The sequence below is a fragment of the Phyllostomus discolor genome, chromosome 14 (genome assembly GCF_004126475.2).
Source record: "Phyllostomus discolor isolate MPI-MPIP mPhyDis1 chromosome 14, mPhyDis1.pri.v3, whole genome shotgun sequence".
Taxonomy (NCBI): Eukaryota; Metazoa; Chordata; class Mammalia; order Chiroptera; family Phyllostomidae; genus Phyllostomus; species Phyllostomus discolor.
In genome coordinates, this window is record NC_040916.2 from 38,075,601 (window position 1) to 38,095,025 (window position 19,425).

Sequence of the window (19,425 nt, forward strand, 5' to 3'; positions counted from 1 at the left end):
GCAAAATGTAAGTTTATAGGTTGTAAGAAATGTACCACTCTGGTGGGAATGTTATTATTAACAGAAGCTATGCATGCAGGGGACAGGAAGTATATGGGAAATCTCTATACCTTTCTCTCAATTTTGCTGTGAACCTAAAACTGTTTTTAAAAAAAGGCTTGAAATACAAAATAAAAATAATAACATCCTGAAATCTTCAAATAGAAAAAAACTCCCATTGAATTTTGTGCAAATAGAACTTAACTTTCTTACCAGGATAACAATAAGGTAATCTTTCAGAGGGAGAAATGCAACTGTTTATCCTTGAATACTTCTGGAATAATGTAAATTAAAAAAATACATTAAAAATTTACAAAAGCACAGTTTACTGGTATACTTTTCCTGAAGTATAACCAAGTTGAAAACATTACGTTTTTTTTTTTTTATGGATCTGCCTTTTTTTTTTTTTTTTTTTTTTTGTACTCTCTCTCTCTTAAGAGAGAGAGAGAGAGAGAGACATCCATCAATGTGTGGTTGCTGGGGGTTATGGCCTGCAACCCAGGCATGTACCCTGGCTGGGAATCGAACCTGGGACACTTTGGTTCCCAGCCCACGCTCAATCCACTGAGCTACACCAGCCAGGGCTTACATTACGTTAACTTTGAAAGATGTATTTTTTTTTTAAAGGTAAGCGTAGCAGAGACATTTCGAGAACTTTTTTTGGTCAGTAAAAACGTTGCTATTTGTAGTTGTTGATGAAGATTGTAATAATGGAGAATATAAGGTGACTAGGACCTAAAGGTTTAAACAAGGGGTGTGATGAAAATTTTATAATGTACTAATTGCTCTTCTTTTATCTGTTACTCTTCATAATTCTCTTACTGTAAATTTTATTTCTCTAGGTACGCATAGCTGCTAAATTCATCACTCATGCACCCCCAGGGGAATTTAATGAAGTATTCAATGGTAAGTAAAGATTAGTATTTAGTTATTTAAGCGCTCCTTAGTAACATATAAGCACTTACTGAATACTTGCTATCTCTTTCAATCCTTACAACGTATTATAGCTATAACTAAGGAAAGCAGTATTCCAAGAGGTTAAAATAATATATTCAGTGTCACCCAGCTACTAAGTCATAGCAAACTCAGGTCTCTGTCAAAAGCATAGTCTTAACCCATACATTAGGATACCTGTCTTACATGAGAAAAGATTTAAAATAGTTTAATATCTGTCACATTATAAATCATAGCTTCAGTTTTTTTAGTGCTTTCACCCAGGAAGTGCCGCAGTATAGGAGGCTTTCTAGAGGCCCTGGAGTTGAACCGGCTGCATCTGGGAAGCTTGTTAAATACACGCAATTCAGCATTATCATCCACTAAAGATTCTTGTTCATTAGATCTGGGGTGGAATCTGTTTTACCAAGTTTTGCCAGGTGATTCTGAGTCATAGCCGGTTTGGGAAACACTATTCCAGTACATTTACAACCTTCCATGTTATTCACCATCTTAACTTATAGAATGAAAAACGTAGGTGAGGCATCTTGAACTTCATGGTGAAAGGGGTCATCATAGCCCTGGTTGGTGTGGCTCTGAGGAGGTTACCTACTTGAGAGGGACTGTGGTATTTATTCATCTGTGTCTGACCAAGAGCCCTTACATATCATAGAGCAATCAGTAACCTCCACTGATAAAATTAATTATGCAGAGAAAGAGTAACTAGGAGAACATACAAACCTTTACTGTAAAGAGTAAATAATGCAACAGGAAAAATGAGGACATTCTTTTTCACAGACTTGTTTGTGGATTTTGAGCACTACCGGCAAAGAGAGACAAATGCAGCCCTGCTTTCCTTAGTCTTTCTTCCACCAAATGTGGATTTTCAACAACTGAGCTGTTGGAAAATTCTTCTTTGACTTGAACTTTATCTGGCTGATTACCTCAGATAAAGCCTTAATAATATTAATAGTCTTTATAGTTAGAAGTTCCTTGTTTTATTTTTTTTAAAGATTTTATCCATTTATTTTTAGAGAGGGAAGGGAGGGAGAGAGAGAGAGAGAAACATCAGTGTGCGGTTGCTGGGGGCCGTGGCCTACAACCGAGGCATGTGCCCTGACTGGGAATCGAACCTGCGACACTTTGGTTCGCAGCCTGTGCTCAATCCACTGAGCTACGCCAGCCAGGGCTCCTTGTTTTATTTTTAACAACTGAAAATACTTTACAGTAATATCATGGAAGTAATTGATGCCAAATCATTAGATTAAGAATTGGCAAGCTACTTGTGGCATGAGGGCTGGTTTTTCTTGGCTTGCTATACCTCAGCCTCTGCCAACCCTTTCCTTCAGAACCTGAGTCAATGGCCTTTGGTTTGTAACTAGCCCACCTTCTTAGTGTTAATTGTTAGTAGTTTCCAGTAACAAGGACCCTGACCTTCAAAAAAAGAGTGATGAGACTCTTGACACACAGCTTTTTAAAAAATTTGCAGGGCCCCACATTAGATTATTCAAAAAAAAATATGTTCAGCAAATTCACTACCACTGACTGAATGGTGCCCAACTTTCTTGGTCTGACGTTAGATAAGTCTGCAATTCTTAATCTAATTTTAAAGGATTCTTTTAATGCAAAATTAACAGTCCTAATTTTAATGTTCTGTAAACTATGTTTTTCATTAGCTATGAAATTCCTTGAGAATTTATTGGTGGATTATTTATTGCACCACAAATAATTACATGCAAATCTATGAACAGCAGCATCTATTCATTTGTATTTTTAGATACAATATAGGCAAAAACTAACCTTCCAAAGTCTGATTTTTAAAAAATCTAATTTAGAAATACGCTAAAATCTCTCAAGGTTGTCCTCCATTGAACATTCTAATTTTAACATCTTTTTTCAAAGATTTTACTTATTTATTTATATATTTTTAAAGATTTTATTTATTTATTTTTAGGCTGGGAAATGGAGGGAGGGAGAGAAACATCAATATGTGGTTGCCTTTCGCGCCCCCTACTGGTGACCTGGCCCAAAACCCAGAATCCAACCAGCAATCCTTTGGTTTGTAGGCGGGTGCTCATTCCACTGACCAGTACAGCCAGGGCTGTAACTTGAACATCTTTTAACATTTTTTTCTTCCTCAGATGTCCGGCTACTACTTAATAATGACAATCTCCTCAGGGAAGGGGCAGCACAGTAAGTATCTTTTAAAATCTGCTTACAATGTCATTCTAATGTTGGATAAACTATGTTGATAGTAAACTCATACTCTGAAAACTAAGCTTAAAACACTTTAAATAAAGCAATTGGTTTTAGCAGTTTTAGTTGTTCTTGTAGAAAACATGTTCCTCCAAAATGTTTACTTCCTTAAAGCTTATTATATCGTTTTACTTACTATTTATTTATTTTGGTACAAATTTCCCTCATTAGAGCGATTTGAATGTTAGCTCTTAGGTTTTCCTCTATAGTTCTTTTAGCTCCTGTTGAATTTTTTAAACTGCTAGTTATATAAAGATTAGGCTGCTATTGAGGAATGAAAATGTTTCTCAGACTGCCAAAGAGTAGCAGATACTCATCAGGTGACTTTATGGTAGGAATTACCCGTAGAGTAATAGCACGATTATTCCACCCAGTCGTTGACTTCTTATCACTGTCAGGCTAATTAATCTTTATAAAATATAATTTTCATTTTGTCTTTGTCCTTAAAAAATTATAGTGATGTGGGGGTTTTTTGTTTGTTTTTGTTATGCTTTCTTCAAATCTAAACGCTGTCTAGCTTTCAAGGCCCCCTTTCCCTGGCTTTATCGCTACCATCCTTTACTGTTCAATACAAAGTTTTATCTCAGTGACTGCGCATCCAACAGGCCCAGGGTTCCTTTGTAAAACGTGATTGGATAATGTCTGGTTAGGGTAAGGTGGAGAGAGGGGGTAAGGATTTTGATGCAGAGCACCAAATAATTATGAATGCGTTTGGTATGGAATGTAATTGGTTTAGATGTTAACTGTAGAAAACAGCTTTAAGAGCTGCTGCCTGGGAAACAGTCGTCTTCTCCTGCCCTGTGCACACTGCTTTTTAGGAACTCGGTTTGGGACCAGATTCTATACACCTAAAGTTTGCAGTCCTTCACTATAATTAGCACCATGAAAGATACCCTAATTATACATTGATTTAAACACAGACTAAAAATACATTTTCCTTCTTATTTTTCTTATATGCAGAGACTCTGCCTTAGAAAAAGACCTTAATGATTTGCTAGTTCAGCCCCTGTTGACCCTCTGCCCTTTCATTGAGAGAATCTCATCTACATTTTGTCAACAGATGGTTATGCAATCTGAATGCTCCTAATAATAAGGAATTCGCTATCTTACAAGGCAAGTTCTTCAGTTTGCCAGCCATATTGGTCTTGGTTTTGTCCTTGAGAGCTATCCAAATAAATCTACTCTATACTTGAGAAGGCGTTGCGGAAGGGGGGATGGGAATGGAATGTCAAGTCCCCAGGGTGAGTGCATCCTTAGCCTTTTGCCCTATCTCCAGTTAGGAGTGACAGTAAAATCTGATGTGTGGTTCAGATGCTTCAGTTGTTTTAATTGCACTGACAATAAAGCCTTGTATTTATAAATATTCTGGTTCTTATGGACTCTAGATTCTTGGAAAACCCCTTGCTAAAAGACAGTTGTCCTATGCCCAAATGATTGATTTTCCATACGAATGAGGAATTCAGTTTTATTTCCATGACGAGGTGCTCTGGCCCTAGTTCTCGTAGTTACCGCTCAGTAAACGCTAACTGTGATGATTACGTTTCTGTAATCATCATCCTCATCGTCGTTGCCGTATGTGAAAAATGAAGAAGGCCTGAACAACCCAGGGTTTTCCCTGTTTCCTGGATTTTCACCAGAAGCATTCTCTGATAATTCTGAGCACTTCTGCACTGTGTTTTATTCTGAGAGAGACTGGAAATTATTAGAGTATTTTGAACAGAGAATGACATGATGAGACATATTTTAGAATAATCACTGGCTGCTGTGCTCAGAGGGGGAAAAGACTCAAAACGAGTACTTAGAAGGCAGAGTGGTGCCGACACACATGGGGGCAGTTTGGACGAGAGCAGTGATTTTCAACCCGTGTGTTGTGAGAATATTTAAAATGCGCAGTACCTGACTGTGTAGTCAGGGGCACTGACCTCTCTTTTAGATTGTCAGATAAAACAAATGACAACAGCCAATACAACAATAACCGTCTGGTGTGAATGATTCAAAATTATACTTTTTTTGGTCAGATCAGCAAGAAATATATTTTTGGGTGTGCTACAGAATTTTAGTAATTAGTTTATGTGTGCCATCAGATGAAGAAAACTGAAAATAGCTGCCTTAGGTTGTCAAATTGAAAAATGACAACAGCCAATATACAACAGTAGCCATCTGGTGTGAATGCCCTACCTTGAACCATAAATATGTAGGTCATATAATCGAGTTGTATTTTATTGGTCATGTCGCATAATGTTATGTCTGATTGGTTAATTTCTGGTACCTAAAATCCTGTATACAAGTATAGGCACCTGATTTTTTTAAAAAGTCACTTTGAAGCAAAAAGAGTAGGTAATTACTTTTTTTTTTAGTCCATCAAAATTATACCTAGAGTGCTCTAGAGTGATAGTGGTAGGATTGGTGAGAAGGAGCCAGACTCTAATAGGTACCCAAGGTCAAACCTTCAAGAGTTGCTGATGGATGTGGAGTGTGAGAGAAAGAAGAATCGAGGACGAGCCCATGTTAACAAATGTTGGTATTAGTGTTTGTGATCTGTAGTCTTAGGACACATCCTAGAATGAAGTACTTATTTACTTCCTACTTCTTACGCTTTAAAAAAGAAATGTGTGTGTGTGTATTTGTTTATTTATTTAATTTACTCGCCATGAACATAATCCTTTCTGAAGAGCCAGTGTGTTTAGACTCATTTTGGTAGATGGGGATGTGGCATTATAAGGAAATGATTCGTTAAAGACATAACAATAACTGCAGATGAGACGATTGAAGATTATCCTTAAATATTTGAGGTTTAAATATTTGTTACTTTGGTTTCTCTTGACAAGTCTAGGAAGAAAAGTTCAATGCTTTGTTTAAAAACAATGGTCTAGCAGATGTTTTTAGCAGGTTAAAACTGGGCTTAGAGGTGTTTATTTAACTCTTCCCTTGGCAAATGAATTCTGTGAGAGGACTGATACCTCATAAGAATGTCACACTGCTGGAAGGCAGTGTGTGTAATACACATAAGTGTAGTTCACTTATACTGACTTTGTAAGATATACTCAGAAGCCATTGAAAATGTAGTTTTATAAATCTAGCACTGAAAAATAAATAATATCAGGCATGTACTTTGAATATTTATCCATATTCTTCCTTTTTTTTTTTAATGCCCTCTACTCTGCTTTGCATTTTCCTCTGAGACTTGACTTACGCTCAGCTCTGACCTCACCCTCTCCCCATGTCAGATGCCTTCTGGTACATTTAATTAGGGCCTCTCCTGTCTTGTCCTCCCTCGGAGTCCGGAATAAAGACTGTGACATTCCCCAAATAGTGCATAAATGAGAGAATTTTTTTTTGATTTACTGAAAGCTTCTGTCTAAACAATTAAAACTGTTGGTAATTCACAATAATCAGATAGCTTATAACTTAGGAATTATCCAAGTTGGAGCTTCAGAGTGGAGAGGAAAAGGAAGTTTCAGAGCTCAGGGCCCTCGAGAGGCTGTGGAGAGGAGTTCCTGCCCGGAGCTGGAAGGCAGCGTGATGTCACCAGTTGTCCGGAGGGAACGGGGAGGGACCAGGGAGTGTTTTCACGTTCTCTTTCACTGCTACGTGAAATACCTTTGTGTTTATTAATATATAATTCTTTATCTCCCTGTCTCTCCCCACCCCGTTTTTTAACTTTTTAAAAACAGTGCATTTGCCCAGTATAACATGGATCAGTTCACGCCCGTGAAGATAGAAGGATATGACGATCAGGTAAAAATTGTTCCTATTACATAGGCTCTGCCTGAAAGGTAATAGAAGTTCAATAACCAAAGTAGATGTCTGAAGATAAGATGCGAAATGAACTCATGTCTTAGTTTTCGTGGCTTTTGTAAATATCTGCATATTAGGAAATTCTTCCTCTCTCTGATGATACTAGCAGTTTCTTTGACAGGAAAAGAGAGCTGCCCCTAACATGTAAACAAAAGGAGTGAGTTTTACACAGGTAAAACTCTTCTAATTCTTGGTAAGAATAACAGGAGACATTAAAGGTAATGGGAAAACAAGCATTCCTATTCAAATATAGAAACAAAGGACACATTCCCATTGTTACCATGGTTATTAACATTGCACAACAGGGCTTTGCAAATTTAATAATGTGCTCTTCACAGGCAATATGGCATTGAACACCAGGTGCCTTGTAAAAGTCTGAGTCCCTTTGAACACATAAGTCCACAGAATTGACCTGTGGAACATCAGTGTATAAATATATCAAAAGATTATTTGAAGCAGGGTTTTATACTAGGGAAAAATTGGAACAATCTAAATGTCTGGCTTTAAATATCTGTAGACAAAAAGACTCTGTAGACATTGAAAACTGATATAAATATTGATCTGGGGAGACATTCATGATGTATTCATCTAAAATGTAAAACAGCATATGTACAATTTTGCTTGTTTATTTTTATAGATATTTAAATGAACAGATATATACTGTATTAGAATCAGTGCATCTTAAATTCTTGAAAGGTGCATCATCATTTCGTGTACCACTGAGAAAGAAAAAACACTGCCAGTTAAACTATGACACGGTCCTAAATGCCATCAAGTATAAAATGCATCCCATTTTATGAGATATTAGGTCATGAGGGGAATGGATGCATCTTAAGAGGCAAACAAACAAAGGACATGGCTCTGTGCAGAACAAGCAGTGTGGGAAAACGTACACCAAAACCTCAGCTGTGTGTGTTGGGATCACAGTATTACTAGAACTTGTTTTGTTTGGTTTTTATTTGTTTGGGTTTATATTTTTGTTTATTTTAATTTTCTCAATGAAATTAGATTAATTACAAGTTGAAAGAATACTGGAAAGTAAATGATAAGTATTGTTTATAGTCGATACTGTATATTTTTAAAATACAGAAAAGTTATTAAAAGAATAAGGTGTATATCCAGATAGATACACAATATAAAAAATAACTTTTCAACATTCTCATATAAATAGTAACCAATTTTAAAATGTAGTCAAAGGAGATCAGATTCTTAGCCATAATAGCAATGACAACAAAAAAGGTATTACTTGGACACTAAAAGAAAGATGTTTGAGTTACTAGATGTCATCACTGCATATGACAAAGAATCAACTCACAGTGCGTTAACTAGATGGAGATCTTATTTTTGTCCTGTACGGGTCCACGAGTAATAGTTAGGGCTGATACGGCAGCTCTGTGATGTCATCCGAGACCCAGATTGCCTCCAGCGCCATTCCGCTGTCCTTAGGTATGTTCTCAAGACGGCTGCTCCGTTTCTGGGCAGCGACTCTCTGTTCCAGGAAGGAAAAAGGAGGTAGGCGCGCAGGGTACTATTGGCCATTCCAGAAGCACCTTCCATGGATAAGTTATTGCCAGAATGCATTCCATTCTTAGCTAGCAAGTGTCGTCTTTTTTTTAATTGAACACATTACCTTTTTTTGAAACCTTTGAGATTCTGTTAAGTAAGGGGGAGAAAGTGGACACTGGGTGGGAGACCGGCAGCAGTCCGCCTCACAGGTCGTACCCACTCACACGTACATTTTAACCAGAAATAAGTGGAAACCAGATGTAAATGCCACGTTTCTGAATGAGAAATACAAATAGTATAGAAAGCTTATCTGAATAAGAAATAAGTGATATGGGAACCTTTGTTTTTCAAATAGATTTCATATGATTGCTATGAAAATTGTAACCAGCCATACAGAATTGTTCTGACAAAGAACGACAGTGAAGGAAGCCTGACACTAGCAAATGTAAAGACAATGCAGTGGTCATAGAGCCCCTAAACCTAAGTGTCATAAAACAGAAGGGAAAGGAAGCAATTGATCAAGTTTATGAGATTAATCTACCACTTATTTTCAGTGCCAGCTATGTATCTAGATTATTTCTAGGTTGGGTTTAAAGGTTAACTTTTTAAAAAAAGATTTTATTTATTTATTTTTAGACAGAGGGGAATGGGGAAAGAAAGACAGGGAGACAACTATCAGTGTGTGATTGCCTCTAACATGCCCCCTCCTGGGGACCTGGCCCACAACCCAGGCATGTACCTTGACTGAGAATAGAACCAGCAACCCTTTGGCTCTCAGGCTGACACTCATTCCACTGAGCCACACCAGTCAGGGCGGAAGGTTAACTATTTTTTCAAACAAAAACAAATGTAGGAAATGGAAAGTTAATCAGAACTTGAGTAATAATGAAACATTATAAACGTAAGAAAAGTTTATAAAAGGAAGTGACTTCTCAGTAGATGAGTGGATTAAAAAACAGCGGTACATTTACACAATGGAATACTACACAGCAGGAAGAAAGAAAGAATTCCTACCGTTTGTGACAGTGTAGATAGAACTGGAGAGCATTACGCTAAGTGAAATAAGCCAGTCAGTGAAAGACGAATACCATATGATCTCACTTATAAGAGGAATCTAATGAACAAAATAAACTAATTAGCAAGATAGCACCAGAGGCTGGAATCACAGACTAGACTGACAGCGGTTAAGAGGGGCAGAGAAAGGCAGGAAGTGTTTGAAAGAAGGTGAAGGAATTAGGGAAGATGTGTTAAGGACCCATGGACATGGACAGTGGTGTGGGATTAAGTATGGAAGTAGGGGGCAAAGGGGAAAATAATTGGAACAACTGTAAAACAAAAATAAAAAGGTTTTAAAGTGACAGACGGGAAAAAATAGAAAGTGACTTCTGTGTAACAAAGTTTTACAAATAAGATTTTAAAAGCAGAAGATATGACCTTGGCTGGTGTGGCTCAGTAGGTTGAGTGCAGGCCTGCGAACCAGAGGGTCACCAGCTCGATACCCAATTAGCACAGGCCTGCCAGGTCCCCAGTAGGGGGTGTGCAAGAGGCAAGCACACATTGATGTTTCTCTCCCTCTCTTTTCTCCCTCCCTTCCCCTCTCTCTGAAAATAAAATCTTTTTTAAACTAAGCAGAAGGTATGTACCTCAAACATGATAGATAAAAAGGTTATTCAAATACCTAGGGATGATGCCAAGAGATCAGTGAATAAATAAGCAACAGACACGAACCAGTTGTACTCAATCAGGAAACACAAAGCAAACTTGGAGAATTGTTAGATTGCCTAGTAATAGTAAGTTAAAGAAGTGCAGATTAAAATTTTAATGTGATATCTTCAACTTTTAGTTGCAAAACTGGCAAAATTAAGAGAAAGCCTTGTGAAGGTTAGACTAGAGAATAATTACATGTATTATGCCTACGTCATCATAAACAAGCTGTTTAATTAAGTGTAGTCTGGTGATAAGAGCAGGAACCTCAAAACTACAAATTCTTCCGAAGAAACTTAGAAGAAAACCTTACTTTAAGGTAGAATATATATAGTGACTTCTTTCTTGTTGTTTAGTTTTTATTGCATATAGTGACTTAATGATAAAAATAGGAATAGCTTAAATCTTCTTCAGTTCAGAAATGATTATGTATACTATGGTATGTCAATATTGTGAAATGCTGTATAATTATTGAAAATGGGAGGTTATTCAAAAGACATAACAAGTTAAGGACAAGTATTGATATGTGGAACTCAAAAGACATGCAAAGGGTTAATCTCCCTAATTAATAAAGAGTTATGCTGGAAAAAGACCAAAAACTCAGTAGGAAAGGAGGACAAACTGTCTGAACAGACAAGTCACAGAAGAGGAAATATAAATGACTCTTTGTAAAAGGTAAAAAGAAATGCCAATTAAAGTTTCTGCTGATTGATGATGAACTGTAACTTGGTGTGGTACCTGATAGAGCACAGTTTGTCAGTCTCTATCAAAATTACGAATGCATTTATCATTTGACCCAGTCGTCCCACTTCAGAGAATGTATCCCACGGTTGTACTTGGCACATGTACACAATTTGTACATAATGAACATAGAAGGACATTCACTGCAGTGTCCATAATAGCAAAAGATTGGAAACAACCCAGCTATCCATTAATAGGGGACTGGTTGAATAATTTTTTTGTGCATCCATACAGTGTGGTAGTGTACAATGCTGTAATAACAACCGAAGAAGTTCTCTAAGTACTAATAGGGAAAGATCATCTAGATATATTAAGTTAAAAAAGAAAAAGAACGGTCTGGTATGCAGGTTTTTGGATAAAACAAATGGGTGGAGAACTAGAGTACACACTCGTATTTGCTTGTATTTGTAAAAAAGAATGCTGAAAGAATACTCTGAATCAGGGATTGGCCCTTTTTTTTTTCCTGTAAAGGGCCAACTAGTAAATATTTTCACCTCTACAGAACAGTCAGTCTTAACTACTTAACTCTGCCATTGTAGCAGGAAAGCAGCCATAGGTGATAGAAAAACCAGCCAGACTATGTTCAATAAAACTTTATTTACAAAAACAGGTGGCACCCCATGCAGAGCTTGCCAGCTGTTGCTCTAAATTAATAAAGTCAGTTGCCTTGTGGGGAAGGGGAAATTTGTTAGGAATTTGGTGCATGGAAGAAAAAAGTGAGAGCTTTCCTCTTTACATATTTTTTTCATTTTTGATCCATGTGAATATATTACCTATTTTAACTGCTAAGTGTAATTAATTACTAGAAAAGTTCCATGAAATATGTACAGTGGAATACAAAAGTGTACACATAAGTTATTACAGCTATGTATAAAGTATAAACATGGGTAATATATTAGAAACCAAGAAATGATGGGTATTGTTATGATGGGGGAAATGCTGAAATTTAGAGTTGACTAGCCCATTAGCATAATATTTTTATAAGAATAAAAATGATTTAATTGAAATATTGATATGAAAGAAGCCTGACTGAATGAAAAGTTAACTGTCTTCTTCAGAAATTTTGTTTTATAACATGTCCAGAACTGTCTTTTTTACAGTTACTCATATTTGTAATTATTCTTTGGAAGGTCTTAATTACAGAACACGGTGACCTGGGTAATAGCAGATTTTTAGACCCAAGAAACAAAATTTCCTTTAAGTTTGATCACTTACGGAAAGAAGCGAGTGACCCCCAGCCCGAGGAAGTAGAGGGAGGCCTGAAGTCTTGGAGAGAGTCCTGTGACAGCGCCCTGAGGGCCTACGTGAAAGACCACTACTCCAACGGCTTCTGCACCGTTAAGTATCTGCCTGCCGCGCCGCTAGAGAGGGGCGTTTCTCTCACTTCCCGCTCCTTTGGCCAGCCGAACAGCACTTCTTTCTTCTCAGTTACAGTCTCCCCCGCATTTTACTCCCTGAGTAATTTTTGAAAAGGGTATAAATGGAAAATTTTATATGGCACGTTCTTTTGTTAAATCCCAATGCATAAAAAATTTAAATCTCAGTGTATTCTATTTCATATTTTATCAGAAATTACCTTACTCCCTTCCAAAACAAAAATCACTGAAGGTCTTTTAGCTTAGACATGGAAGAAATTAAATTAAGAATGCAGGAGAGCTATCGGCCACATTTATGGCTTTTTGTTATAGCTATCTTTACTCAAAACTACTTGTACTTGTGTTGTACTTGTGCATAGATGCTTCATTGGACAATGAACTAAACAATTTTTTGAAAACTCAAGAGTAATTTGACTTCCTTTTCCTACCTCTTAGATACAAATAAATAAATAAGGCTATATCATGATTTTTCCTTTGTAAAATTGTGGCATATTATTAGGAAAAGTGTCAGAATATTTTAAATATGTAATGATGATGAGTTCATTGGCAGTGTAGAATATTATTTATGTAAAAAAAAGAAACATCCCTGGCTGGTGTGGCTCATTGGATTGAGTGCCGATCTGCAAACCAAGGAGTTGCTGGTCAATTCCCAGTCAGGGCACATGCCTGGGCTGCAGGCCAGGTCCCCAGTAGGGGGCGAGCAAGAGGCAGCCACACAATGATGTTTCTCACCCTCCCTTCCCCTCTCTAAAAATAAATAAATAAATCTTTTTAAATTTTTTTAAAAAGAAATACATTTTTTAACAAAGAATGTTGTTTAACAGCACTTACTTTGAATCTATACTGACTGGTTTCACTCCAGCCCTGCCACTTAACTAGTTGTGTGAGCTTGTGCTAATTATTTAACATCCTAGTGCTTCAATTGCTTCACCTTTAAAATGGAGATAATAGTTCTTGCCTTGTAGAATTGTGGGAATTGAATGAGTTAATAATGCATATAAAGTGCTTAGAAAGTACCTGGCACAAAGTAAGCTCTGCATAGATGTTGGATATTGTTATTATATGTTTGCTTGTTTATTTTGTTTTAACTTATCATGTATTAACCTATTCCCTATTCAAAGTTTGTCACTACCCATTCTTAACTGGGAGAGCTGTCACGCCAAATAACCCTTGTTTCTTTTCTTAGCTAATAAGTGGCAAGAGTCATGGGATTGTTGTGACAGTGTCTGCTGTCCCCAGACATCTCAGATCCTCAGCTGTTGTGTTTTACAATTCTTAATTTCATCTCCGTATTCTCTGATATTTTTTATATAATGTTTCAAACCTTTCCCCTTGTCCTTAAATGGGTATCAAATCCCTCACATTTTAAGTAGGATGGAGATTGACCTGAAATCTGTTTCTCTTTTTTCCACACTCAGAAACTTTCCTTTTCTTCCCTTGTATCTGAGGAAGAAGGATCCTTATTCTTGATATCTTGTTTGTTTTTCTTTTTTTTTTTTTTCTTGATTTTATACCCCATCTCTTTCAAGGTGTCTTTTTTTTTTTTTACTTCTTCCTCTTCTGATATATATCTCTATACTTAGAAATGTTTTTATTTCTCCTGTCCTTAAAGGGAAGAAAAACTTTTCCTCTATCCTAATAATTCCCATAAGTTACTTTTCATTCTGCCATGCCCACTCTCTCCCCACTCCCCTCACCTGCAAACACACACCACCGACCTAGGGAGCATTCTGCTTCCACTGGTATCAGTTCCTCATTGCCTCTCTGCTTTTTAACCCTGTGGGTTTGGGCTTTAGTCTCTGTTCCACAAAGATTGTTCTCTGAGGTTACTCATGGTTCCTGAATTGCCTGACCCAGTGTCCCCTTTTTTGGTCCTTGACTTCTGTATGGCATTTCACACTGAGGCCAACCAGCTACTTCTAGAAGTTATATTTTGCTTAGACTGCTCTCTCGACACCCTCTAGTTATTCTTCCTCTGTCTCTGTTTATTTCTTCTCTGCTATTTTTGTAAATGTAGATATTATGCCCCATCACTGTGTTTCTCTCTCTTGAAAACTCAGCTTATTTAATGTAGGGAAAGTAACAGAATTTGGTGTCAGAAAAGAATTGGGTTTGGGTTCTACTTTTACTACGTACTTTCTGAATGATCTTGGGCAAGAAGAAGCTCTCTAATCTTCAATTTTATCTGTAGGTGGTAACTGTATTCCATCAGATTTATCAGAACAAGGGAAAAATACATGTGAAAATATTTTGTGGGCTGTAAAGTACTGTTTTTTGTTTGTTTGTTGACTGATTTTTAGAGAGAGAGAGAGACAGCGATTTGTTGCTCCACTTATGTATGCATTCATTGGGTGCTGCTTATATGTGCCTTGATGGGGATGGAACCAATGACCTTGGTGTGATCAGGACGGTGTTCTAACCAACCGAGCTCCCCCAGGGCTGTTTACTCATCTTTCATTCCCAGTCTGTGCTTATCGGAATCTCATCCATCTTCTGAGGCCTAGCACCTCCCATGCACCCTAAACCAGGAGCAGCACTTCCCTTGGTGTTCACTGCACCACTGTCTCCTCTAGAACCAACATGTTCTGCCTTGTGTTCATGTCCCATGAATTCTTTCGAGCTTTCAGCTCATCCTATTTGGTTCTTTGTCTCCTCAAAAGATTTAGTGATTTAGCACACTGCTTTTATACAACATTTGTTGTTTAGATCAAGTATGTTTTCAGAGTCTAACTGTCTTTTTTTACAATAGGTTTATGCTAAAACTATAGATGGGCAACAGACCATTATTGCATGTATTGAAAGCCACCAGTTTCAGCCTAAAAACTTCTGGTAAGAAAGTAGATGTTCTCTTCTATTTGTATCTAGTTTATATTGGAAAGGAACCAAACGAGTAGTTGAGACACGATTTTTAATCTAAGTAGCTGGGGGGTAAATTATTTAACTAAAAGGAGTCAGCTTCCTATCTCCAAAATGAGGGATTTAGACATGATTATTTAGATCTGTTCCACTGCTAACATTTATAATTAAAAAAAAAAAATACTCTTATATTGAGTGAGAATAAGTGATTAATAAAGTGCACAGTTGTGAGTTTTACTTCTATTTGGTTAGTACTGTAGTTAATTGCATAACTCAGCAGCTCATCCATCCATTTGTGGAAGGCCTCCCATGAGCAGAATCGGCATGGGTTTCTGCTCCAGTGTGAAAAAATGAAAGTCAAAATAGCTTGGAGAAGGCTTATGATTAGGGCACTTGCATACAAACTTATATTTGAGTGGACAGAGCATGGGATTTGTTGAACTGGAAATGACTTGTTTCTCTTTCCTGTTTCCGAGCTCACCTGCCTTAGAGGGAAATCACCCTTTCCTTGTGCCCGTTGCCAGTCTGCAGTGACGCGTGTGTGTGTGTCTTTTCCTAGGAACGGCCGCTGGAGGTCCGAATGGAAGTTCACCCTCACGCCTCCTACAGCCCAGGTGGTGGGAGTCCTTAAGATTCAGGTAAGATTCCAGCATGTTGATAGGCCATGTTAAAACATCACGTATTGCAAAGCGACTTGCCAGTTGGGATTTGTTGAGTGATGAGACATAAGGAACTGCTCCGTGCAGATGCAAAGGGCGACCAGTGGCGGTGAATAGAAATAGAAGCCTCCTTCCTGAGGAAGTAAAGAGCCCTTCTGGCTTGATAAAGGAGAGTCATGTGGACTGAACTGCTTGCTTATTGTTTTCCTTTTTCAAAGATAACCTAAGGTCTTCCCAGGAATGATCAAATAATAGTTCTAGGAAATGAGAAAACAAATGATTAAGAAGTAACTGTATAGCAGCTACTGTAACTTTTAAGGTCTTTCTTGTATGTTATCTCGTTAATGGTGTACATGTAATATATTTAAAACTCAACTGTTGGGCCCTGGCTGGTGTGACTCAGTGGACTGAGCACCGGCCTGTGAACTTAAAGGTCGCCAATTTGATTCCCAGTCAGGGCACATGCCTGGGTTGCGGGCCAGGTCCCCAGAAGAGGGTGTGCGAGAGGCAACTATTTCTTTTTCTCTCCATCTCTGTCTCCTTCCCTTCCTCTCTCTCTATAAATAAATAAAGTCTTTATTTAAAAAGAAACTTTGGGGTCTGAAGAAAGCTACATGAATGGGGATTTTTTGTTTATTTTATAGTAGTGAGAGAAAGTCTAGTAAATAAAACAGGGACTAGAGAGAACGGCCAGGAGTTCTCACATTATGAAATACAAGTAACCAAGCAGAGTAGATTTCTAATGCTGGTGTCAGGACAGATGGGCAGGGGAATGAGGAGCTTGTCCACTCATGCGATGCCTGTCTTTCTGGTTTCCTAGCAGAGGTCTGACACTTTGAAAATTCAGGGCAATTTAATGCTTTTTAAATGCAGTTTAACGCCCAACTAATTCTAATACCAGATTAAATAGTGACTGAGAACTGAGAAGATCAGTACCTAATTATACCTCTATTGTGTTGTCTTGCTTTAATGAGTTAGCAACAGTGGCCTTCTTAAATGGTATAACTTAAATCACATAGTAGATGTCGTCTGTGCTCAGTCTTCCCATGCATACTGATAGCTTCGTGCTATACCGGGAGCTGCAGCAATCTCTCTGGGAGCTCTTCCTAGCCACTGGGACATGCCCGTCTTGGATGCGGCAGGCTGGAAGTGGTACATTCTCAGTTCTGGAGCAGTCCTTAGTGCCATACAAGAGTTAGTTGATAAATAAGTATGCCGGCTTTCTCACCCCTCCGGTGAGACAGCTCTGAAGCATACTCTGTTCAGTCTCCCAGAGTCGAGTGCCCACAGTTGTAGCCTGCTCTTTAATGCACCTGAGACACTTTCTTCCCTTCTGTGTCTCACTTCCTCGGTCGTGGCCAGTGCTTCTTGAGATTACCTCCCAAATAAACTGCTTCCTGTCAGATCTTTATCGTGGGGTCTGCTTCTGGGGGAGTCCAACCTAAGACAACATAGCGTTCTGTTTCTGCTACCGATGAGTAGCCTGCTCCCTCTAGACATCTTGTGACTGTGGCGTCGGCATTAAACTAGCAGCTTACTATGAATTTATGTAAGTGAATTTACCTTCCTTCTAGAAGGATACAGTTACTTATATTTCAGCTTTGCCAATGCACACCTATAAATTAGGAGCACACATGGCAAAAGATGAGGATTTTTTGATTTCATGTATTTTCAGAGAGAGGGGAAGGGAGGGAGAGAAACATCAGTGTGCGGTTGTCTCTTATGCGTGCTCCCCCACCCCCGCTCCACTGGGGACCTGGCCCACAACCCAGGAATGTTCCCTGACTGGGAACCAAACCGGCGACCCCCTGGTTTGCAGGCTGACACTGAATCCACTGAGCCATGCCAGCCAGGGCAAGTGATAGTTTCTGATCAGACTTTTATAACAGGGCCTGGTACCCACACCTCATTTAAACCTTTTAACCACAGGTTGTCTGATCACGCTTTCAGAAAAGGCTCACAATTTACATATTTTTTAAAAAATCAGTGTGAAAATTATGTGGAAAAGTCATTAAGGTATATAGCCTTTGGGGTGTTTTATAAGCAAAGGGGTACTTCTAGGAGGACAACAACTTCTGAGGAATGATGTTGGTGATCGTCCATGCTGAGATCTTTGTTAGTGGATGAGACAGACCTAGAAAAGGTTTTGTCGCTTTCGGCAGCTGGGGAAATCCCAGCCAGGCCGTGGGTGTCGGATCTCACCGTCTTCCAGGCCCTCTGCAACTCCCCAAGCCCCTCAGTACAAGGGTTTGACAAGCCCCTTCACAAAAAACAAAACATTTTTTGTTTTGAAACAGGTAGAATTTAAGCTAAATTTTTCATTAGTGTGCTGGGTAATGAAACATACCTTCTGGAATTTTTCCATTGAGTTCATAAACAGGGAGATTTACTGTCCTTTCCCTATATTCCTGTCCATGACCTTACCTCTTCAGAAGCATGATAGAAGTTCAGACCGATTGCATAATCTTTGTTCTGGGACAAAAAGATGTTTCCTGCATACCTCCTTCCGTCACATGGGTTCTGAGATATGTCTCAAACGTAATCAAATGAAACTAGCGTGTGGGTGGGACCCACCTGTGTTTTTGACATCCTCATTCTTGTCTGTTGGAATTTTAGACTTTACCCATCGTCATTACTTAGCCCAGTCTTTTTTGCCCAAATCGTGGCTGTTCTGATTTTTGCATGTAAATTTTACAGGCATTTATCAGCTCCCTGCTTTCCTGATGTACTTAAATTGTCTTTTCCCCTTTAACCTCTTTTAGAAAGCCACAAGATGAAAATTTAAGGGTTTGATAGGGTATGGGAAGCTTCTCTTACCCTTCTGGACTGTCAGTTACTTGTCCCGTTGAGGAAGGCTCCTGTTCTGTGCCCTTAGATACGCTATGTAGTGGGCTCCTGCTGCCCAGGGAAGTCCTCTTGTTTCTGATAGGATCATGGCCTAGATGTGGTTTGACTCCTTCCATCCCCTTCTGAGGAAAGCTTAGAAAAGCCCTTCCCTTCTCAGACACTTCTTCCTGGATCGGGGAGTTTCTGACTTCGTATAAAACACAGCACTGTGGCGGGGGGGGCGGGGGGGGGGGGTATTATGCATGTTGGATAAGGTTTTAGTTCTGGAATTTGACCTAGTTCAGATTCTAGCTCCTCCTCCCAGTAGATATGTGAACATGGGTGAGTTATTAGACTGCTTTGAGCCTCAGTTTCTAAATCTGTAAAATAGGATTAACAGTGGCTCCTACCTCAGAATTTTTGTAAAGATCGCATGAGATAACATTAAGTAAAATGTATTGCGCAGTGCTATTGCTCAGTGCCTAACACATAGTAATGACTCAGTGGATAATAGCTGTGGTTTTTGCTCCTTCTCCTTTCCTGCTTTATCTTGTTTTTTTTCCCCTTTAAATATCTCCTGGTAGTGGGGACTGGATGAAGGAAACAGGCATTACCTGGACTACTGTTCTGGCATTATGCCTTCAGTTTCAGTTCCCTCCCCTTTATTCTGTTCGTAACACATATAAACTGTCTAAAACATTCCCTCTTCCTGGGTCCCCGTCACCCACAAT

The 19,425-nt window shown here is 38.6% G+C and overlaps 1 protein-coding gene across 1 annotated transcript in view; it reads left to right on the forward strand.

The window, feature by feature from the left end:
• The window catches only part of CAPZA1 (capping actin protein of muscle Z-line subunit alpha 1), a 34,747-nt gene that overhangs the window by 9,997 nt on the left and 5,325 nt on the right, over positions 1-19,425 (forward strand). Inside the window, exons 2-7 of the mRNA XM_028502668.2 lie at positions 882-945; positions 3,114-3,165; positions 6,903-6,966; positions 12,108-12,314; positions 15,103-15,182; positions 15,769-15,847. Of these exons, the coding sequence (XP_028358469.1) occupies positions 882-945; positions 3,114-3,165; positions 6,903-6,966; positions 12,108-12,314; positions 15,103-15,182; positions 15,769-15,847 (546 nt within the window). The remainder of the gene's footprint in view (positions 1-881; positions 946-3,113; positions 3,166-6,902; positions 6,967-12,107; positions 12,315-15,102; positions 15,183-15,768; positions 15,848-19,425) is intronic.